Source organism: Armigeres subalbatus, chromosome 1, assembly GCF_024139115.2.
Source record: "Armigeres subalbatus isolate Guangzhou_Male chromosome 1, GZ_Asu_2, whole genome shotgun sequence".
NCBI lineage: Eukaryota > Metazoa > Arthropoda > Insecta > Diptera > Culicidae > Armigeres > Armigeres subalbatus.
In genome coordinates, this window is record NC_085139.1 from 176,290,616 (window position 1) to 176,316,105 (window position 25,490).

General features: G+C 41.8%; 1 protein-coding gene across 2 annotated transcripts in view; it reads left to right on the plus strand.

The window, feature by feature from the left end:
* The window catches only part of LOC134205553 (segmentation protein Runt), a 208,248-nt gene that overhangs the window by 135,026 nt on the left and 47,732 nt on the right, over positions 1 to 25,490 (plus strand). For both annotated transcript variants that reach the window (XM_062680879.1, XM_062680881.1), the window contains exon 4: positions 7,440 to 7,640. In XM_062680879.1, the coding sequence (XP_062536863.1) occupies positions 7,440 to 7,640 (201 nt within the window). The remainder of the gene's footprint in view (positions 1 to 7,439; positions 7,641 to 25,490) is intronic.

The window sequence follows — 25,490 nt, forward strand, 5'->3', positions numbered from 1 at the left end:
CATACAGTTGAAAAAGTCGTTCGGCCGAACAGTTCCTTTGACTGAAAAAAAAAACCGTTGGCCAAAGTAGCTCAATTGGCCGAAATGGACATATTTGTCTAAATGATCTATTCGGCAAAACGACTCTTTCGGCCAAACGATTTTTTCGCCCAAACGGCAGTTTTAGCCTAAAGACCTGCTAGGGCAAACAATTTTGTAGGCCAAATTACGAGCTCGGCCAAATGTCCCTTTCGGCGGCATTCGAACAAATGGTATTTTGCCGAGTTACTTTCGACCAAACGACAGGAAGGGCCATTTGTCCGAAAGGTATTTGGCCGAATAAATCATTAGACTCATCCTGCCGAAAATGTCATATAGCCGAAATGGATATTCGGCCGAAAATATCGTTCAGCCGAACCAGTAATTTGGCTGAAAAAGGCATTTGGCCAATTAGGTAATTTGATAGACAGATAGGGCCATTTGTCCGAAAGGTGTTTGGCCGAATAAATCATTAGACTTATCCTGCCGAAAATGTCATATAGCCGAAATGGATATTTGGCCGAAAATATCGTTCAGCCGAACCAGTAATTTAGCTGAAAAAGTCATTTGGCCAATTAGGTAATTTGACCTAAAATACCGTTTGCAAAAAAGATCATTTTCTCGAAATGGCCGTCTGGCTGAGAGGCCATTTAGTCTTACGGCAAAACGGCATTTTCGGCCTTTTGACTCATTCGGCCCAACGACCATTTCGGCCAAACAACCTGTTAAAAACAACGGCTTTTCCGTACGATTGACGTTTTAATCAAATTAAATATTTAATCAAACCGTTCTTTATTTATATGATTATTATGATTTTTGGTCAAACGACCCCTTTTTCTAATTAATTGCACATTATTCGGCAACTAGGCCGTATAAAAAAGTTTTTTTTGTAAAAATCTTGACTGCGGATATGCACAACACAGGTTTCTAAATGGACAAATTGCAATGAAATTTGCGAAAAAGAATCCACGTGTCTCGGAGGGACTCGAACCTTCAACCTGTACTCACGTTTGCGGAAAAGCCATCAGAATCCGAGTACCAACGTCCACAGCGGTCATCCCTTGTTTTTTTTTTTGAAAATTGTATTTTTTTGGATGCTTGATTTGCCCAATCGTCACATGTGCTAACCCTTTCCTATTGTTTGAAAATAATTTTTCGTACAATTTTCAAAGATTTTCCTTTGGCCAAAACAAGCTAGTTAGCTACTATTCGATTCTGTTGCTGACGTTTCTTCCTCCTTTGTTGATATCATCATATTGTCGATAAAGTACCTACCCTAGCAGCACACATGTTCCATATAAGTTACTGCATCTCACATGTGACCAGATTAAGTCACAATCAAGTTACTGTTCAAATAACCATTAGCACTATATTATGTCAAACCGTCATATAGGGCCACTATTCGGCTATTTAACTTATAAGCATTAAAGTAGCACTATATGGCCGATTTGGCGAAATGTAGTCCTTATTGGTTATTTGGTTGCAATCATTTTTGTCTGATTTGTGTTGCTCGGGTATTTGTGGTTGTATCAACAATAAATGTTGTTGTTAATCCTAATTCATTTTTTCCCCGTGTAGAAATTATAAAAAAACATGCAAATTCCATTAAATTTCCTATGGAATATTTAACAGAATTTTCCATGGATATTTCGATAGATATTCTGAACATTTTCCTATAGAAATTTAGATTAAATGCTCATAGAAATTCTGAAGATTTTTTCATTAATAAATTCTAAAGAGCTTTCCTTGAAAATTTCAAAGTATTTTCAAAATGAGAAACTCTTGGCGACTGTGGAAAACTTTATTGAAAATCAAGTCGTTTTCGGCCGTTGCTTTACAAGGCTGCAATGGGCGAAAACGACTTGATTTTCAATTGAATTCTCAAAAGTATTTCATGTGAAAAAATCGCAAATAATTTCCAAATGAATATTTTGGAAAAACTTAGAGAATTTTGTGGGGAAGTTCCTCAGACTTTTCCGGTGAAATACTAAAGATTCTCACGTCAATGTCTTGAAAACATAGAAAAAAAACTTCTAAAAGTAAATGTAATACAAAATTTCTACGCCGATTCACGCCGCCGCCGATGGCCGAAATGGCTTTCGGCGTGACGCCTTTGGGTGTGTAGAAAAAATGTGTGAACGAAGGGATTCAAGACATCCCTGGAGTTAGGCATCCAGATCTACAGGCGTAACCAAAGATTTATAGGACTGTTTAAACGTGGTACATGCCCTTTTGAATGTGTAGAGCTTGAGCTTGATTGACTGCCCGCAGTTGCTACTCCATTATGACCATGGGACAGTTATGCGTAGAACGGCAGTATGGGCATCCAAGAAATCCTTGGAGTAAGGTCTAGACGCGTTACGAAAGATCAATTAAACTGTTTTAAATATGGCACATGCCCTTTTGGATATGTAGAATAGAATAAATCAAAGGAAGAGGTTTTAGGTCTACAAAAAAAAACTGGAGTTAGGCCTTAAGATCTTAGACAAACCCCTGGAGTGAGGATGACGGATATTCATAAGTAACCAAAGATAAACCGGACGATTTTTAATACGGTTTATGTCCGTTTGATGTAGAGAATAGAATGTGTCAACGGCAGAGGTTGTTGGTCATTCAAGAAATTCCAGGAGTTAGGTCTTAAGGTCTACACGATTAACCAAAGATCAATTGGATTGTTTTGAATATGGCACTTGCCCTTTGTGATACATAGAATAAAATGAGTTATCAGCTTAGGATTTTTGTCATCCAAGAAATCTCTTGAGATAGGCACCCAGGCCTATTGGTGATGACCCCGTACCAAAGATAAATCGATCGATTTCAAATGTGGTACATGTCCATTTTAAATTATAAAATATGATGTGTCTACTTCATATGTTGTCGGTCATCCAACACAAACCTGGAGTAAAGCCTTAAGATCTACCTACATATGTAACAAAACATAATTCTGTGCATCCCAAAGGGGATGTACCATATTTGAAACAATCCAATTGACCCATGGTTACGTATGTAGATTTAAAGGCCTTATTCCAGGGATTTCTCGGATAGCCAAGAACTCATACTATCAACATATTCTATTATATGTATCACAAAGGGCATGTGTCATATTTGAAACAATCCAAATAATCTTTGGTTACACATGTAGACCTGAAGGCCTTATTACAGGGATTTTTTGGACAACCATGAACCTATGCTGGGAACGCATTCTATTCAATGTATCATAAAGGGCATGTACCATGTCTAAATAGTCCGATCGATCTTTTGTTGCTCCTGTAGACATTATGGCCTTACTCCAGAGATTTCTTGGACTATCACGAACCTATGCTAAGAATACATTCTATTCAACATAATAAAGGGCGTATATCATATTCGAAACAGTCAGATATATCGTTGGTTACTCATGTAGACTTTAAGATATTTATTATTATTATTATTTATTCAGACTAAGGCCGAAGTGGACTGTGCGGTATATAAGCGTCTTCACCATTCGGCTCGGTCCATGGCTACACGTCGTCAACCACGCAGTCTACGAAGGGTCCGCAAGTCAAGTCAAGTCATCATGTGCCCGTCGGATCGATGTCGAGAACCATTTTTACCGGGTTACTGTCCGACATTCTGGCTACGTGCCCGGCCCACCACAGTCGTCCGATTTTCGCGGTGCGAACGATGGTTGGTTCTCCCAGCAGCTCATGCAACTCGTGGTTCATTCGCCTCCTCCACGTACCGTCCGCCATCTGCACCTCACCATAGATGGTACGCAGCACTTTCCTTTCAAAAACTTCAAGTGCGCGTTGGTCCTCCACGAGCATCGTCCAGGTCTCGTGTCCGTAGAGGATTACCGGTCTAATGGGCGCTTTGTAGATTGTCAGTTTGGTACGGCAGCAAACTCTATTCGATCGGAGCGTTTTGCGGAGTCCAAAGTACGTACGATTTCCTGCCATGATGCGTCTCCGAATTTCTCTGCTGGTTTCATTTTCGGCAGTCACCAGTGAGCCCAAGTACACAAATTCTTCTACCACCTCGATTTCGTCACCACCGAACTCGCGGTGGGTGCCTCACATTGTCTTCTCATGAACCTCTTCCTATCATGTACTTCGTCTTCGACGTGTTGATGACTAGTCCGATCCGCTTAGCTTCTCTCTTCAGTCTGATGTAGGCTTCCTCCATCTTCTCAAAGTTACGTGCCATAATATCTATGTCGTCGGGGAAGCCAAAATAGCTGGACGGACCTATTGAAAATTGTACCACTCGTGTTAATCCCTGATCTTCGTATTACCCCTTCCAAAGCGATGTTGAATAGCAAACACGAAAGACCATCACCTTGCCGTAACCCTCTGCGGGTTTCGAAGGGACTCGAGAATGCCCCTGAAACTCGAACTACGCACATCACCCGATCCATCGTCGCTTTGATCAACCGTGTCAGTTTATCTGGAAATCCGTGCTCGTGCATTAGCTGCCATAGCTGGTTCCGATCGATTGTATCATATGCGACTTTGAAGTCGATGAATAGATGATGTGTGGGCACGTTGTATTCGCGGCATTTCTGTAGTACTTGGCGAATAGCGAACACCTAGTCCATGGTGGAGCGTTCGCCTATAAAACCCGCCTGGTACTGCCCCACGAACTCCCATGCAATTGGTGCTAGTCGACGGCATAAAATTTGGGAGAGTACCTTGTAGGCAGCGTTCAGCAATGTGATTGTGCGGTAGTTGCTACAATCCAGCTTACCAATCCAGGGACCCACAACACCTTCTTTCCACTCCTGCGGCAAAACTTGCTCCTCCCGAATCTTGGCAATAACCCAGTGCAGCGCTATAGCCAGTGCCTCACCACCGTGTTTAAATAGCTCTCCTGGTAGTTGGTCAACCCCAGGGGCTTTGTTGTTCTTCAGCCGGCCAATCTCCTCCTGGATTTCCTAGAGATCCAGAGCCGGTAAAATTATGTCCTGCGCGCGTTCTTCTAGGTCCATCACGATACCGCCATCTTCGTCTGCCACATCGCCATTCAGGTGTTCTTCGTAGTGCTGCCGCCACCTTTGGATCACCTCACGCTCGTTCGTAAGAAGGTTTCCGTTTATGTCCTTACAAAAATCAGCTGTGGCACGTGGCCCTTACGTAAACGGTTTAACTCGATCTTCCTGCTGGCGCTTTTTCCTCCGGGAAACCGAGTTTTGTCTGTTCCGCGCCCATTTATATCGTGCCTCGTTCGCCCTCGTGCGATGTTGCAGCAATCTCGCCCATGCTGCATTCTTCTCTTCCACTAACTGCTCACATTCACCGTCATCCCAATCGTTTCTGTGATCTGGGGGCACCGTGCCAAGTGCAGCGGTTGCGGTGCTACCAATGGCGGATCAAATATCTCTCTAGCCATCTTCAAGAGACGCTGCGCCTAGCTGCTCTTCCGTTAGAGTGCCACTTCTAGCTGCTTCGCGTATCCTTGGGCTAGTCTACCGTCTTGTCCGACTTCGACGCGTGTTGTACACCGTCGAGAGTTTTGAGCGCAGGCATACTGCAAAGAGGCAGTGGTCAGATTCAATATTCGCACTGCGGTAAGTGCGGACGTTCGTGATGTCGGAGAAGAATTTAACGTCGATTAGAATGTGGTCGATTTGGTTTTCCGTTTCTTGGTTAGGTGATCTCTGCCGTTGTCATTCGATACGGTATGCAGACTATCCGGTTCAATGACCGGTCTATACATTTCCTCCCTTCCTACCTGTGCGTGCATGTCACCGATGACGATTTTGACGTGCCGCAGTGGGCATCCATCGTATGTCTGCTCCAGCTGTGCGTAGAACGCTTCTTTCTCGTCGTCGGGTCTTCCTTCGTGTGGGCAGTGCACGTTGATGATGCTATAGTAGCCCACTGTCAAACCCCACCACATCCTAGGCAAGCCCCACAACTCGCAGATGGCCTGGGGAGGGATCGTCAAGCCCTTGGACATAGTCCCTGTTGCCCGCAATCTTTAAGATCTTACTGCAGGAATTTCTTGGATGCGTGATAGTTGTTCGGTGAATAGAAAATAGGGATTTGGCACCGTAATACACAAGACCACATGCACCCACCAAAGAAATTATAGAATAAACATATCTTGTATACACATCTCCCTGTTACACAACAATTCAGAAAAAAAAAAACATTTCATAAGCTTTCATTTGAGTGGAAACGAGAATATGACTTTACATCTATTGATACTTGATTTTTCTGTCAGTTTTACTGCTGTTTGTTTACATATTAAGGCTGGCGTGTTTAGCTTCAGGGTGGCGTATGTCAACCCGCATGGTTTGAAATTGCACGAAAAGGCAGCGTTTAAAAATAAAATCGTTATCTAGGAACGGAATAGGTTTTTCGTACAAATTTTTATTTTGTATTATAGATAGTAAGTTAAATTGGTGGTTAACAAATTGGAAGTACATATTTTCGATTGTAATCATTGTTAAATTCGAAGATTTGGTGGTCAAAGCCTGGACTATTTATTGTATGAGAGTAGCATCACTTTCTTCTGTTAACACAGATATTGACTAAAATCACTATATCTTAGAAGGAAGCAATGCACTCTCCAATAGTCGAGATCTGTCCTGGCCACGTCCTCGCGATGGTTAGTTGGATACCTACTTAAGAAAGATGCAGAGAACTCTACAACCTCTCATAGGTGCCACGTCAGGATTTGAAATTGTTAGTGTGGAAGATTATAGCAGTAGGAATCGTTTTGTTAGAACGTGATACACAAAAAGAACTAAGATAGAAATACAAAGTAAGAAAGGGACGAGCCTGAAAGTGAACCCACGATTTCCCGCGCATAAGGCAGAAGCGGTAGCCACTAGACCACTGAGCTCGTCGATGTTCCTTCAAGCAATATTCTATTAGACAAAAAGTAATTGCGAAAAACGTTTGGAAAATCTCTCACGTAATTAGTGTACTGCTGCCAACTTATATATTTTTGTTTCCAAATACGAAAAGTCATTATTACATCAATAAATGTGAGACTATTCTGACATTGTTCCTAACTAGCAATTGAGAACGTTGAGCCTAGTTGAGAACCCTTGCCGTAAACCGTGCAGCTGCGGGGGACGATATTGGTTTAACAACATCGAAAATCACTGAATTCGGGATCAACATCAGCGCGCGGTATCGTGTGCGGGAGTAATCTTGTTAGCGAAAATGTTCACTGCTTGTTGAAAATTAAAAATAAGAGCAGAAGAAGAGCGTCATAAAAAGTGATAAAAATCGCGCTCGGTGCAAGGGGAAGACACAAGAATTTTAATCGATTGCAGCCAAGTTGGAACCTTTGCCGGAGCGTTCGTTCTATGAAGATGAAAGCGAGGGGGACCCATGCCGATGCTATTGTTTCACTTCACTTTTTATGACTCCCATATTGTCTCCTAATGAGATTTTCTCTGGTTGTGTGTGCCGTTGTCTTTGTTCCAGGAAAAAGTTTCACCCTGACGATAGTGATATCGACGGTCCCGATCCAGGTTGCAACGTACAGCAAGGCGATCAAAGTGACGGTGGATGGTCCGCGAGAACCGCGGTCCAAAATTCGGCATCAGGGCTTCCATCCATTCGCGTTCGGACCACAACGATTCGGGCCAGATCCACTGATGGGAACGCTGCCCTTTAAGCTGCCAGGTGAGTGTTTTATTAATGAATATTGGAGGTTATAGGATTTGTTCAAGGTTTTCGCATTATTTTTCTTGATTAAATAAAAGTAAAGCAAATTCTTATTCTCTATTTTTCTGAATAAACAGAAAATACGTATTTCCGTAATTCTGTAGTATCTTGATTGTTTTTTGTGGCATCAGATCTTTTCTATGTTGATAGTACATGATACATTTGAAGCGCGCTGTAGTAAATTTTCTATAAATTTATTTTTCAATGTCCTACAAAAGATGCTACAAAAAATGCTGGCTCATGGGACACCAATCATAGTACTCAATTTGAACTTGTACGAACCGGGCGGAAACAATAAAGACATTGAAACAAATGCGAAAGATTATCTAAGATTATGCCTCTGTTGCTGCTCCTAAATACCGTCGGTTCGCCAAAAGCAGTACTAATAGCAGCTAAACGGAAAAGTTTTCCCCCTTCGCAACGGCGGCAACCGGCTGCCAGCCGGTGAACTAGGCTGAACAAATTGAGGCACCAAATTTTAAAACGTTTTGACTGGATTGAGCGTCTCAGTGGCTTTGGTGCCCATTCCCCTGCGCCGTCGGAAGAAGGAGCAGGAAAAACTTCTTCCCGTGGTGGTTGGCGCGTTCCTATGTGAACCAATCCTGCCGGCTTAGCGCGCTAAGACTTTAAACATATTTCAAGAAATAAACACCGTCATTTATTTCAATTTTCACTGTCCTAAAGGATTGTGATTAATGTTGCATTTTTCGGGTGGCACCGTTGTTCTTGGCACCGAAAGGGGATTAGGAGCTGAGCTTGGGAGGAGAGTGTGAGGGAGAAATTTTCACGGGATGTGGTGCTAACGAGCCGTCACTAGGCAACCCTGGAGCGACTCCGGTTTCATCCTGCTACTCTCAAGTGCCTATCCAGGAGTAGGGAAATTCTTCAGAGTGCTCGGAGAATTTTGAGTTTCGTCGTCAACATCAGGAGCTTAAAGTCGCTTAATGACAACAACAACAACATCAGCAACGACAAGCGCCCTCGGGAAAAGACACACGCGGTGATATCGATTATACTTCAAGATGTTTCCGCGAATGCTTACATAGGAAGAGCTCCCGGCAAATTTTAGCGAAAGCCGAGAGGGCGACGGCAAGAGTAACCGGGAAATAATAATTATTTTTCCGCGCGCGTAAAGGTTGAAGGGTGAAAAACAAAACCAGTGCCTTCACCATGGGTGGCATTTTAGCGCGCTGAAGACGTGAAATTAAAACACTTTATTGTCTTTTTCTCTGCACACCCGGGCTGTTAAATGGCGCGACAACAGCCGCTGCCGGGGCCGGAAGGAAGGCGGCAATTCTAGACAGGATATACGAAATGTGTCTGACAGGCAACAGGAATGATTGAGATCTGAGATGTGTATTGTTTTGACTAAATGTTGAATAAAGTAGGATGCTATCAGATAACATAGAGCAGTGCTCGGCACCCAATCTTCTTCTTCTTTTTCAATGGCTCTATATTCCAACTGTAACTTGGCTTGGTTTTCAACTTAGTATTCTATTAGCATTTCCTCAGTTATTATTTGAAAGCTTTTCTATGCCCGCCATTGCATGAGTATGTATCTTGTGTGGTAAGTACAATGGATACACTATGTCCAGGAATGTTTTCCACCGGAAAACATCCTAGACCGGATCAAGAATCGAACTCGCCATCTCCGGATTGGCAATCCTACACCTTTGCTCGCAAGTCTACTGGAGACCTGGGGACCCCCCAGCACCCAGTACCTATGTAAAAACCAGTTCTTCTTCTTAGTATTACATTCCACACTGGGACGTTGTCATTTACGAGTTGGTTTTTTAAGCCTATAGTGGCAAACACGATGATCCTTTTATGTCCAGGGAAGTCGAGACAATTTCAAACCGGAAAATGACCCAAACCGACCGGGAATCGAACCCATCCACTTTCAGCCTGATTCTGCTTTGCAGATACTCGTCTAAACACTAGGTTGAGTGACCCAAAATCTCGTCAACATCTGCAAGACACCTCATTAAACCTCCCTGTGAATTCCGATGAAAGATTCTAAGCATTAACGATGCTCCGCCATAGTCTTAATCAGTAACATCCATTTCTCAGAGAAATAAAGTAGAAATCTCAATGATAGCTTTGACAGGTTTCATATTACATATTATTGCCACAGTTTGCTAACAAATATTCTAAAAATCTGCTTCAACACTTCTTGATACACAGAGAATTTCCTGACTGTAACCGATCGCAATATACTTAAAAAACGCCTGATTAACCCATTTAGCTATATCGCCGGCTTTCTCGTACATTATTAAAAAGCACATTTTGGCCATAGTCTGATTTGGTCATTTAAGCCGGCGGAGGCGGTGTGAATCGACCTTAAGATTTTTTGTATTGCTCTCCTGAGCTACGTAGCCTTCGCAACAATCTCCGCAAGCTGCGTAGCCGATACTTCGTAACAAAGAACGTTTCTGACAGGCACAGTGTTCGTGATTTCGAGCAGGAATATAAAGCAATTCTTCCTGCTGCCCACGAAAATTATGTGCACAACTTTCAAGCTTCTGTGAAGGAGAATCCTTCTCGTTTCTGGAACTACATCAAAAAGAGGAAGAATTACAACGGCATCCCCAGTTTGGTGAAATTTAATGAAACTACTTCAAGAACAAGCAATGAAGCAGCTAACCTTTTTGCTGCCTACTTCGAAAGTGTATTCCGTAAAGCATATCCTGTCCGTCGCCAGAATTGTTTTGATCAAATACCTTCCTACTTTCAGTTTTCTCCTGATGAGATTCGAACAGCTCTGGATGATCTTGACACATCTAAAGGTCCAGGAACAGACCATCTTCCTCCTGCATTTTTTGAAAAATTGCGCTGCCATGTTAGCGACCCCTATTGCTGCAGTGTTCAACCGCTCGCTCCTAGACAGAGTGTTTCCATTTGCTTGGAAAACCACGTCCATAATACCGATCCATAAATCTGGAAGTCGAAATTGTGTCATAAACTGTTGGGGAATATCCAACCTCTGCTTTTTAAGCAAGGTTTTCGAAAAGCTGATCCACGCAAGATTGTATAGAGTCGCTGTACCGATTGCCGAGCTGCCAGCATGGATTTATGAAAAACCGCTCAACAACAAAAAAATTGTTGTGTTACGTATCAACCATATCTCGATAGCTTGAAGCCAAGTGACAAGTTCGATTTTGCAAAAGTGTTCGACACTGTACCCCATGATATTATTATCGACAAACTGAATCACATAGGATTCCCAGCGTGGATCATAGAATGGCTGCACTCTTACCTATCTGATTGCAAGAGTTTTGTGACGGTGAAATGCAGGCGCTCCAATATCTTTTCAATGACATCTGGAGTAGGGGAAGAGGCCCAAAAACGCCCCCCGAGGCAAAACACCTTTTGTGGTTTCCCTCATATTTACCGTCATTAAGATGACCGTAACAAAACTAGATCTCAAATTCAAAATTTCCACATTTTGAAGAAACATATAACATTTGGACGAGGCAAAACGCCCAAGTGGCACTAACCTACAATGTACTTGCGTCTCCACGCACAATCCATACCAGAATGATGATTCATCAACGTTAACGACATCGGTTTAGTGATTTCATCAAGCAAGTTTTCATATGCTGATTACCTGAAGTTTTTCCGCGTAATTAGATTTCGTGCTGATTGTGCTGTTATTCAGGACGACGTTAATCGTTTGCTTGTTTGGAGTGACGACAACGGCATACCCGTAAATAGTAAAAAATGAAAGGTCATAACTTTCACACGTTCCGCCAACGCTATCCTGCAGGGGTCCGCGACGTTAGGCATAATGTACGTTTGGCATCATTCTGCCTTATTTATGTCATTGGTTGTTCTTTGAGGAATTTTATGCCTTACGTACATTATGCCTAACGTCCGTTATGCCTAACGTTATGCCTAACGGGGTATACTCATCCTGCAGCATTATTCTACTAGATCGGACGGCTTGGAACGCATCAGCTCTATTTGCAACCTAGGAGTTTCCATCGATGCGAAGTTGAGATTTAACGAACACATCAGCATCATAACATCTAAGGCATACACTTTGCTGGGTTTTATCCGTCGTCATGCTGCCGGCTTCAGCAATGTTTACTGTATAAAAACACTGTTCTGTATAAAAACACTGTCTCCATGTTACCTGGTCGGGAGCGGGCCATTTGGCATAAAGTCATATGTAATAACGCCATTTGGCATCAGGTCATTTGGTATAAAGGCCATTTGGCATAACGATCATTTGGTATAACGGACATTTGGCATAATTGTGACCAGCGTCAAAAGTAAGGGTCTTTTGGCATAACGGACATTTGGCATAACTTTTCTTTGCGTTCGGTGAATGGTAACTAAGTGATGCGGGAAACACCCCGGAATAGTAAATATAACACCTGTCGATAACAATATTAAAAAGACATTATCCTGTCGTGGAAAGAATGCTTTTGCAATGCAATGCTAAAGTAGGCGCATGCCCGGATTAGAGCAATGGTGGATGTAATCCTTTCTTTAGAAGTAGGCGTGTGGCCGGATTATGACAATGGAGGATGTGATCACCTTCTTTAAAAGTAGGCGTGTGGGCGTATTTTGACAATGAAGGATGTGATCCCTTCTTTAAAAGTATGAGCTTGCCCGGATTATGGCAATGGAGGATATGATCTCTTCTTTAAAAGTAGGCGCTTTCCCGGATTAAGGTCATGGTGGATGCGATCCCTTCTTTAAAAGTAGGCGCTTGCCCGGAGTATGACAATGGTGGATGTAATTCCTTCTTTAAAAGAAGGCGCTTCTCGGATTGAGACAATGGTGGATGTGATCTTTTCTTGAAAAGTAGGCACATGCTCGGATTAAGGCCATGGTAGATGCGATCCCTTCTTTAAAAGTAAACGCTTGCATGGATTATGGCAATGGAGGATGTGGACCCCTCTAAAAAAAAAGGCGCTTTCCCGGATTGAGGCAAAGGTGGATGTGATTTCTATTTAAAAAATAGGCGCTTGCACGGAATATGGCAATGTAGGGTTTGATTCGTTCTTTGAAAGTAGGCGCTTGCCCGGATTGAATCAATGGTAGATGTAATCCCTTCTTTAAAAGTAGGTGTGTGGCCCGAATTGTAGCAATGGTAGATGTGATCCCTTCTTTAAAAGTAGGCCCTGCCCGGATTATGGCAAATGATGGATGTGACTCCTTCTTTATAAGTAGGCGCTTGCCGGGAATAAATCAATGGTAGATGTGATCTCTTCCCCGAGTAGCACAATTCAGATTGATTTGGTTGCAGTAACTCATATGTGACTTGATTGGTTTTAGTAACTCGTCTACGACAAGTGTATTGCTTGAGTTTTTAAAGTCAGGCGCTTGTCCGGATTAAGGCAATGGTGGATTTGATCCGGTCTTAAGGCGCATGCCCGGATTGAAGTAATGGTGGATGCAATCCCTACTTTAAAAGTGTGGCCGGAATAAGTCAATGATGGATGTGATCCCTCCCTCGGAAGCAGCTGCCGTTTTGTTATTTCATTCTTCCGGAAAATGTCTACCATCAGTCTAAATTTATCAGAAAACAGCCTCGACTTACTTTACCTACGCTAAACATTACAGGAAATATCCCTTTCGCTTTCACAGTTCAAAATTATGCCAAATGTCCGTTATGCCAAATGACCCACTCTTTTCTTGTAGTTCTAAATTATGCCAAATGTCCGTTATGCCAAATGACCATTATGCCAAATGGCCTTTATGACAAATGACCTTATGCCAAATGGCGTTATGCCAAATGACTTTATGCCAAATGACCCAGACCCTTCCTGGTCCATACGCTGGCACTCGAAAGAATTCATAAAATTTTCATTAGGTTTGCTTTAAGACAGCTACCTTGGAACGACCCATTCAACCTCCCGAGCTATCCAAGTCGTTACAAGCTGATCGACTTGGAAACGCTTGTTGCGGCCAGCAGCAAGCCACCGGGGTGCTTTATTCTAGCACCACACCAGCGGATACAGCATGCCTCATGCTGCCAGCCGCACTTCAAAACACCACTAGAATTCCATTAAATACTTACCCCTTTTGGTCATACCTAGCTCCACAGCTGAAGCATCATAAAATCATGCCTGGAAAGAAGAAAACATAACATTAATCAAATAATTTACTCATTACTTCAAACTACTTACCATCGATCATTCTAGATCTTCAACACAGAATCATTTGTTTATTTACATTCATTGTTATTGACAGTTCTAGAACATTCAGCCATACGTACACTTTACACAATACAAATCTAGCACTTGCATTAACTTGCATACAATAAGCTTACGAATTGTATAGAATTCTAGAAGGTTCTTAAATGCATGATAGGGTAGAGCCGACTATAAATAGGACACGCAGAAACACATGAATTTTAGTCTTGAAATAAACGTGAACTGGAAAGTATCTCTCTCGCCTTATAAATTCTACCCCGGTACTTCGTCATCGCTCGAACACTAAATTGGCGCTGTAGACAGGATTATTGTAGTGTAGTTAAGTGAAGTTAGTGAAACAATGGAGCAAGTAGTACAGAAACGTGAAATGCTGAAAGTTCGGTTTGCTGACATCAAGGTCCGAGTTAGTCACATGAACGACGAAAGCTCTGTCGGGAGTCTGACCGCCGAATTGGATCAGTTGGAAAGCTGGTGGAAGGAATTCAAATCCCTGCAAGATGAAATACTGGACTTCTGTGAAGACGACAACCAGTTGGACAGTATCATCGAGGAACTAACCGAAGCTGACACACAAAGGAACGCGATCAAATCAACCATCAAACGGCTACTTCGAGAGGCCCAGAATTCAATGGCGAATCAAGAGAAATCCAGTACCACCGTTCAACGACTCACTGGCGAACAATGCCTTTGTTATCCAAAGTTCAACACTATCGGATCGCCCGTAACGCGTCATCAATACGCACCACTCAAGCCAATATTGGAATCCACACCGCTGAAGCATACGAACGCTCAACACGCAGCCGACATCGTTTGTCTTCAAAACCTCAACACTTTGACCCAGCACAATCCATCACTGGAGCGATTTTCAACTGCAGCATCGGTTGAAAATGATTGCCTTCAGGATGCAAGCACAGCAAACTCTCAAATTTCATCACTCGACCAACCGCCACAAGAAGCCATCTCTCAGGAAGCTATCATCGGCCAACCTGCACCAGAAGTCGTCATCAAGACACTGCAACCGTCGGGAAGTGAAGATCAGCCACAGTTTTCGTCCCAATCCCATTCGATCACTTACCACACAAGCAAGCAACATTCATCGGAAATTCAAGCAACGAAACCCATTCATCATACCAAGAGCGTAGCTACAATCAAGAAGCTGAATGAAATCTCAATCAACCATCGACAACAATCATCGACACACTATGAAGCATGCATACATCTATCTGCTAACGGAGAACCGAGCACGAAAAACCAGTCATCCAACATGGCAGAACATAGCATCTCATCACCAGCAAACGGAATCATTCATCTGCATGGGTCATCCATCAACATAGCCGTCTACAGGTCACCGAAATCCATCGACATCTTTTCCCCATCACATCGGCAATGTCCACCACTCAAAAAACAGCCACAGCAAATTCTCTTCAACACCACATCATCTCAGCATATGATTCGTGCATGGTGGGCGGCACGAGTTACCAACCATCTTCGCTACAACATGCAAGTAATTGCTTTCATCTTCATCCGAAGGAGAGTATGGGGAGAAAGTCATCGTCATCAACAAAGGATTCCCTCCCAGCTAATCAAGTCAAGCCGATTGCTCAAGGTGAGTGGAATGAAGCACATCAAGAAACCACATCACATCGATCAGCATCATAAGCCAAACCTCGTCAGCACAACATCCTCACACCAAGTAATTCGTCTATGGTGGGCGGCATGGATTGTCTACTTTGGCTACAACGCGCAAGTTATTGGTATCATCCGAAGGAGAGTATGGGATAAAGGTCATTGTCATCTACGAAGAATTCCCATCCAACCCCGCAAGTAAACCCGATCGCTCAAGGTGGGCGGCAAAAACTTCTTCAAGAACCAAAATCTCAACGAACATCTTTATCAACTGATCACCTTCAGTCATCGAAGCGATACTCCGACGTCATCACAACAATATGCATTTGTCATCATCAAAACCAAGACCAAGAGCAGTTTCATATACAGGTCTTATGAAAAGTGCAATTATCGAACGTAATCATCGAAGTCATCATGCATTATTTCCAGCGCATCTTTTGCAAATTATCCCCAATTTGGTGGGCGGAATGTTGCGGCCAGCAGCAAGCCACCGGGGTGCTTTATTCTAGCACCACACCAGCGGATACAGCATGCCTCATGCTGCCAGCCGCACTTCAAAACACCACTAGAATTCCATTAAATACTTACCCCTTTTGGTCATACCTAGCTCCACAGCTGGAGCATCATAAAATCATGCCTGGAAAGAAGAAAACATAACATTATTCAAATAATTTACTCATTATTTCAAACTACTTACCATCGATCATTCTAGATCTTGAACACAGAATCATTTGTTTATTTACATTCATTGTTATTGACAGTTCTAGAACATTCAGCCATACGTACACTTCACACAATACAAATCTTTAGTACTTGCATTGACTTGCATACAATAAGCTTACGAATTGTATAGAATTCTAGAAGGTTCTTAAATGCATAATAGGGTAGAGCCGACTATAAATAGGACACGTCAAAACGCATGAATTTTAGCTTGAAATAAACGTGAACTGGAAAGTATCTCTCTCGCCTTATAAATTCTACCCCGGTACTTCGTCATCGCTCGAACAACGCTTTCCACTAGGCGCCTAAAAATGCAGAGATTGTTTATCTTCGACCTCCTAACAGGGAATCGGGATTGTCTCGAGCTATTGGAGCTCGTACGTTGGAATGTTTCCTCACGTAGATTGCGAAACTCGCCTTTATTTGTGATCCCTTTTCACAGAACATTTTTTTTTTAAGCTTTATTAGTGTGTTTTTTTTAATTTTAAACTAAGTTCAACACAGACTAAGTTCAACACAGCTTTTCACAGAACAAACTTTGGCTACAATAATTGTTTTGGATTAGAGAATTAAAATAATTTCGCTATAAGGGAAGCAATCTGTGCTGTGCAATCTGTGAAGATGGTTTACTAATAAATAAATAAATAAATATTTTATAATTTAATATATTATATATTTTTATAAGACATTACCCTGAGAATCTTTTGAATTAGTCAGAAAGGGCTATTTGGCCTGAAGTGTTCTTTGGCCGAACGAGTCATACAGCCCAAAATGACCATTTGCTGAACTGATCATACGACCAAAAATGTCGATCCATTCGGCCAAATGACATTTTTGGGCAAACGACGTTTTCGGTCAAATGGCCTGTTCGGCCAGATGGGTTTTACCTCAATGGTTTGTTCGGTGAAATGACATATTCGACCAAACAACTTACGACCATGCATTCGGTCAAATGCCTCTTGGCTAAGTGACATCTGGCCACATGGTCCTTACCAGTCGAAACAAATGTTTTCAATCAGAAATTCTTCGGAATTTCCATAGGAAACTTTCTGTAGTTTCTACAAGAAGTTATTCGAAATTTTCACAGCTATTTTTCGAAAACTTTCATTGGAAATTCTTTAGCATATCCTGAGATTTTTTTTTTCATTATTACCATTGAACAGCACCTGATCGCAGTTAGTACAATCACTTCGGCCATGCGGTTTGATGACATCCACATCCTATTTGGCGACTACAATCAACCTCACTTCAATAAGGCGGACTTTGCTTCTCTGAAATCAGCTCAACGAAAATCGGAGAGCGTCACGAAAATATGATAACTCACCCATTCCTCGATGGATTTCCAATATTTTTGGGCCATTCGATCAAGGATGAGTCAACGCTTCATTTTGTATTGTTTTATAAATAAAGATTTTCAACCAATCATTATTGTGAATTGGCAACCAATTTGGAAATAGTAAAACAATCAATCCCGTGCATGCATCGCAAACACAGACATCAAAATCCAGCAACTTGCGGGTTTGGATCTAATCCTCAGTTTGAACAAAATTTCACGCATAGCGGATGCAGTGAAGCGGAAACAGCAGCACGATGACACTTGTAGCATTGTCAACGGAAAATCATCACATTAAGGGTGGTCGTCGGCATCGGTGGCCATCGTTCAACCTCAACGAACCAGCATTTTATGTGAAGATAGGGTTGGTTACAAAAATGTCGTCTGTTGCGATCCCGCGTGGTGCAGTGGCGATGCTGAAAATTTATTCCAAATGGTGACGTCTTATTGAAAAGTCATTGAGGTTGGTTATTGCAGTTAGTTATTCGAAAAGCGCATTGGAGAAAGAAAATTAGATTTTCTTATGAACAACATTACCATGGCAGAAAGGATTGGTTGAAAAAATGGCTTGTTTCTGTGGCATCGCCGTGGTAGCTTGGTTGTTGTTAGTGATTTCATCCATTTAAAAAAAATATTACCTCATCTCCCTCCGTCGCGCGCTTGTGATTCTGCTACCGAAGGACAAACTTTCTGCCTCCGCCAAGCGAGTTAACTTTGAGGAACATTCATCTCGGATCAACCTTTTTGTATAAAATGGTGGATCGGAAAAAATCGATTTCATATCCAATGACTAACAAAAACAAAATCAAAGAATCTTGCCAAGAAGTACGCTTCTTGCAGGCGACAGCTAATTCGATAAAAACGCTACTTTACAGGAAAATTTCTACAGTAAGGCCAAGCAAATATGTTTTGTACAATGAAGAAATTTCCTCTTGAATGAAATTTATTATGTTACTCTTTTCAACAAAACGTATTTTTATTCATTATCAGCTTACAACCAAATTCAGAATATTGTGAGAAAATTTCACAGGATGCTTTTAATTTTCAGTCTCTCCCATGCTCCGAGACCACTCTCTGTAGAATCCCTACCAAAATGGTTCGCGTGCGCCGGAAAGCAATTTTCGTGTATCTCATGAAGTAATTCCATTAGCCCCGCCCTTCAGTTAATCGTTATGAGTGCACATCATATTTACACCCATGTCAGATCAAAAAGGGGCGGGGCTAACGGGCTTACTTTATTGAATACAAGAAAGCTGCTTTCCGGCGCGCCCGAGCCTTTTGATCGGGATTCCGCAGAAAGCGATCGAACAAGATTTCACGCAGAGCAGACGCCAGAAATTTAGACGCTAGGCTCCGACAAGCGTTTGGTTACAGTCAATTATAGAAAAGGCGCATTGGGAAAAAAAATTTGGCCATTCTCAAGACTAGCATTTTCCGAACAGAAAGGGTTGATTGTTTTGGTTGCAAATAAATATATTTGCGTTTGGTTTCGCGCCACTTCCACTTCTAATTATTTCTCTTTTATTTCGTACATTTTTGAGTATGATGTCTTTTATTGTGATGTATCCACTGGTAGCCAGTCGAGTTGGTTCAGCGGCGATGCGGCCGATGTGCCCTGTTAATCCCTTTTCCACGGTTGGAGACTCAAAGTCCATCCAACTGGGATCTACTATTCGGCTTCTTGATTCAGTTGACCAATGTCAATGTCAATAAAAAGGCACATTATGAAATACCATCCATTTCGTATAGCTACGTAGTCCTACGTCACCTTTGCGTACAACACTATTTGGCTGCACCTTTTAGTTTTTCCTAGTGAGATGTGAAAAATGGGAAATTATTAGTGAGAAGACATCTCACTACTCACTTCGCACCTCTCACTTTTCACAGTTAAGAGTGAGATATCAGAAGCGTGAAGTGAGAAATGAGACGTCTCACTTTTCACTTCTCACTAATAATTTCCTATTTTTTACTTCTCACTGTGAAAAAAGAGCAGTGCGAATTGATTAGTAAGACGTCTCACTCATATGGTTCAACACACCATTTTTTCATAACTTTTGAGCGCAATGACCAATCGTGATTATTCAATAGTGATCAACTAGAGTTTTCCCCCGTCAAATGCAACTTGTTGCGGGGTTTTTTTTTTACGCGGTTGGATTTCATTAATTTCTCGGTGAACCTGAAATTTCGCAGCTTTGTAAATCCCCCCTGAATTTTCTTTGTTTTTTGTGATTTTTTTCGTGGGGTTAACTCATTGCTTCATTGACGCTGAAGGTCTTAAACGACCAAAACCAAACCGTGTAAAAAAAACCTGGGTGTACTATATGGAAAAAATGCTCTCGTGCACACACACACACTACCCAGCCCCAGTTTTTGAAATCTATATAAATGAAGCCCGTGGTTAACTTTTTGGTTTTAAGCAGATTGCGCGCGGAAAACCTAACCTCACAATTTTGGCAGGTACTGGTCCTGTTATTTGCGTTCCGGACTTAGTTTTTTTTGTTTCAAATAAAATCTGCATATTCCGCGATGTTGAAGACTTTCTACACATTCCGCATTGAAAAACAACCACGTTTTTAGACTTATAGGTACATTTTATTCATAACGATTTGAATTTTCAGGATAACTTAACAAATTTTAATCTTTCTCCATATAAATTCCCAGAAACATAAAATGCCTTTGAGCCACTTCTAAATCACCTCCAAACTGCTTAAAATTTTGCCAGGACTTCTAAATAATCAAAAAGAAGCTGATAGACATATGGGAGTTAAAAATTTCAAACTCGGAAATGTGAACTGCCCTAATGTAGAGCCATAGATGTCCTCTTCTTCATCAGGAGTATGTAGTTCAATGACTCAAATTGTATCCTAATTTTCAAAAATCTGCATCTTCTTCCGGGTAATCACACAAGGCGTCAATTTCAACCCACCTAATTTCGCAGCCCCGGATCGTTGCCATCGTACACACACTCCCCGATTTGAAAGATAATGGAATTCAAATTGTAAATTATAATATACCAACAGCTCCCCGACAACCATTCGAACTGTGTCAATAGCAATTCCGGTACGTGTTGCAAACCAGGCAGAAAACATGTCCCCTAACACATATCAGTCCGACACGTTCCCTTCTGCCTTCCGCCGAAATGTTCGGCGTGTCAGTGATCCGGAATCTCACGCACCTCGGCGGCGGAAGCTGAATTAACCTTTCGCTTCCTGCCGTACCGTAACTCGTACTCCTCCGGCATTGCATATCCGCCATGCATTGACTGGCTGAGGAGAAAGTTCCCCCTCTGTGAACCAATTTAGAGCACATATGATGCCGTCCAAGGGATGACGATGACGACGACGCGTCTGGTGTTCTGACATTCTTTTTTTGTGTACCAATTTCATATTCATAATAGATTGTAAATTGATTTGCAATATGTGATCCGACTTGTAGCAACACTGTCTTAGAAGGGATCGAAGATTTTGCCACCGCAGGCAGCAAGGGGAGATGGCTTCACTCCCTTCGCAATTTCCCATGGCTATTGGAATATTGGTTGAATGTCAGCGCTGAAATGGGTTCAGTGTGTAGAGGGGCGGATGGTGACTTTTTTGATGAAGTGCTTGTATTGACATGAATTTTGCAAAGCCTCTCGAATTTTAAACTGTTTGCCGCTCATCGTACATTTGTAGGTCTCATGGGACGGATATTCTTTATCGCTTATTGGTTTATTTTGACAACTTTTTCTAATATTTTTTGTGTTTGGATTGGGCTGTGCATATGCACAGCGCATGTTTCGAAAATGGACAAATTGATATTAAATTTGAGAAAAAGAATCAACGAGTCTTGGTGGGACTCAAACGCACAGCCTCATGTTCTCTAGATACCACAACCGCCACCGCAGTCTGCTCTTTTATCAAATTGAATAGGATTACTGCTCTTGGACATCATCTCACAGCTCCGATGTTCATCCCATTCGATTGCGAATATTTTGTTGAGTTATTCAATGCCCATACTCTTTATCACAAAAAGATACGCCCATAAGTGGTAAATTCCAAGCATAATAACTCTTGCACATTCTACGAATATCAATCTAATAGTAATCTCTAATTATAATAGCAAGATACAAAAGATATTTTAGTTACTAGATAAAGATTGTCGCTTCGGTTCCCTTTGTTCTGCTGTCCGAAACATGTGTGGTACATACCTGTCAAATCGTATGGATTTTCCTTCTTTGACATTTAGCTCCCCTATCCTCGCCAGCAAAAGATGTTCCGGACAGCGACGACAGCGACAATCTTTATCTAGTAACTAAAATATCTTTTCAAGATACACATTGATATACATACCTCATGATGTTTCATGAGGTATTCGGGAGGTAGTGAGTAGCTTGTTGAGATATTCGTTTAGGTCACGTGAACACCTGAAGAACAACGCAATGAGGTGTCATTACTTACTTGAGGTATTGCCTTCTTATTGATATTGGTACAAAAATCTTATACATTTATGGTGGTATTTTCTAACAATCTATTGGAACAAACGTGGGTCTCGACAAAACAGCCGGTTACAGTGGCGGTCAACTATTGCTTGCTGCTCAGCAAGTAATGGGGCTGCTCTACACCGTGAAAAAGAGTAGTCTCTCGTTTTAAGAACACTTTCTTCAACATGGATCTGTGTTGGATATACCGAAAACTATTCAACAACATCGACTCCATCCAATGCGTTCCACAAGTCGGGCGGCTCTTGAATTATTTAGTCAAGTGTTTCCGGGTAGGCGGAAGACGTACTTCGCCTAATATCCACCATCCAGAAACTAATGGTTGCTAAATGTGTCATCAAAAGCGCTGACTGCTTTCCTACTTTGAAGCCTACACAGCAGCAGCACCCGTCGCGCAGTTTGACTCTCGCACTTCTTAATGCGCTGCTGACGCGTGAATAAATTGCTCATTTCCCGTTCTTTGAAATACATTATCGCTCATTATCATTCATCTTTCTCGGGTGGAGCGCCACTGTTGATGGCGTGAGGATTGCTGAATTAATGTCCTCGAAAGGCAATATGCAGGAGGCTGCGTGCTGCTAAACATGCACACACACGCACACGACTCCCGATTCTACTTCTTCAAGAATCTCTTCAACCCTCGTCGTCAACCCTTCTGGAAATGGATGCCGCAATTGTTTCTGACGTATCTATAGAACGAAGCGTCATCGTCAGTCATCCTTTCGGTGGAAGCGTGGAATGATAATTTATTCAATTATAATTACTCATACGTGATAAGTGATGAGGAGTGGCGGAAAATGCCTGCGAAAGTGTGATAATTATGTGTGAACATATGTCTTAGAGTGGTACGGCAGTAGATGCTTGCTTGGGCTATGAAGTGTCACTGCTGAAGTGGGGGATGCAAGCTGTGATACCAATGTAGAAAGAAATCTCTTTTCAACAAGTTCATAACTATACTTGCATCTAATATTTGAGAAAATTAGGTCTAATTAAGCAGGCTTTAACTTAGTATGTATTGATTTATTCTGTGGTGCGTTAATGAGCATTCATGGGCGTCGTGGTCCCAATTATGATCTGGGACTCGGTTGATCCATATGCACAACAGAAAATAATAGCGTTACTCATGTTTCTTATGGAATCCTTATCCAGATTGCTATCGGAAAGCAAGGTGGGAGTTTCTCTTGATTCCAACCTAAGATAAAAATGGCATAAGCATGAGGATTACTGGGGGCCCTCCTTAGCCGTGCGGTAAGACGCGCGTCTACAAAGCAAGACCATGCTGAAGGTGGCTGGGTTCGATTCCCGTTGCCGGTCTAGGCAATTTTTGGATTGGAAACTGTCTCGACTTCCCTGAGCATAAAAGTATGATCGTGCTAGCCTCATGATATAAAAATGGTAACCTGGCTTAGAAACCTCGCAGTTAATAAATGTGGAAGTGCTCAATGAACACTAAGCTGCGAGGCGGCTCTGTCCCAGTGTGGGATGTAATGCCAATAAGAAGAAGAAGAAGAAGAAGATGAGGATTACTACTCCCAGCCACGCCCATCTTTACCGTAACTAGGGATAGGAAAGGAAATGTTGATGTAGAACTTACTTAACGAGAGGCCCCCATATGCACAACAGAAAATAATCTTCAAAAACTATTATCGGAATAATGATATATCAAAATGTATAAAACTTCTCTTGCTTTTCAACTTAGTGTCATAATAGGGAAGATCCATAAAGTACGTCACGCAAAAATTGACGATTTTCAACCCCCCCTCCCCCCTTTGTCGCGTTTTTTGTAACAAACCCCTAAAATTTTTGTATGGATCGTCACGCTGCTCAGAACCCCCCTCCCCCCTAGAGGCGTGACGTACTTTGTGGACGGCCCCATACCATATCCAAGGCTATTCATTAAGAGCTTATTACAGTGATGAAAATTCATTTATACGCATTGCCATATTTGATTGTTTCACGGAAAGTAAACACGAAAAATGATTAAATGTGGTTACATGTGGTGCATCTTGAGGGACATATTATACATAAATATTGATTTAAGGTTAATGTGTATTCACAGCTACTATAAAAAATTAAAACAATTTTTTTGAAGGAAAATTCGTTTAAACGCACTTTAACTATTTTTATTTAAATTCAAATTACAGTCGATATTATTACAATTCGTGTTTGCTATTATTTAGTTTGCTTGCCATTTTTCTGAATAGTTTTAAAAATCCGGTTCGGCTTGGAGTCAACCAGCTTTCCCAGTGTTTTGGACGAAATTGAGCTCCAAGTTTCTCTTACAGCAGAAAACTTCGATGTCTCGTTCAGAAAACTATTGCATTGCTTTCTTGCTGACATGAATCGCTGCGTTATCTTGCTGAAATATGAATATCTTCGAGCAGGTCATTGTAATTCTCCGAGCTCATTCTGGTTGTTATGGTAGTGCCGCCTCCAAAGTTTCGGCTGAGTTTCACCTGAGGATCCTTCCGCAAATCTTTTTTTTTTTAATCTTTATTAAGGTGTTTTTTTAATCTACCGACTAAGTTCAACACCGAATTCCGCAAATCGTGCCACTAATATGCGCAACAATCAGGGCCATCTAAATTAAACTTTTTCTCATCGGACAATATTACATTATCCCATTCCTTCGTCCATGACATGTACTTTCTGCCAAAACTCAATCTAGCTTGGATATACAGGCCTTGGAAAATTCGTTCAAAAACGAAGCCCACAGCGAGGTTTTTATTTCGGTGCACCGATTGAAGTTCGCTCGATGACGTGCTGCTTTCGGCACGAACAAGGGAAGAGGCAAATACAAAGCATTCGTTTTATACATTGAAAGTGGAGAATTTTGAACGTGGCATCTTCACAAGCCGGCTAGTGCCGAGGATGCATCGTTCGTAGGGCAGCGTGAATTGAGGATGCTTCCTTCGTTCATCGGCAGTGTTTTAGATGCGAGTGAGTGACCACTTCCACGCAATATTTGTGCAACATGGTAGATCCAGTACTTGTTTGATTTCTGCAGCAGAATATTGTCCAGTCTCTCCCAGCTGCACGATTCGATTCCTGTCACGAATGGTTATCTTAGAACTTCCTTTGGTTTTTCTTTAATTCCGTACATCTTGCCTTTCTTCGACATATTCCTGATCACTGCTTTCGATCTATGAATTCTTGAAAGTTCACAGTTACTGTGGCCGAGACTGTTAAGTCCGCAAATCAATGCTTGCTCGGTTTTGCTCATGTACTTTCTTTTCGCCATTTTCTCGAACCACTGTTTTAATCCACGTACACCGCTTTGTTTTTGCTCACAAATCATCGGCTTCGACCAAATGACAGGTGCCGCAGATAACATTAATACATGAACGCTTTACGTAATTTGATGTGTGTGTGCGTTCAAACGAATTTCCGCACTCTGAGAATTTTTTTTTATTTTTTTTGCAAGATGAGGCTGTTGAATTGGCGAAAACAAACGATAGCGAGCAAGTGGTGAGGCTGCTTGAATA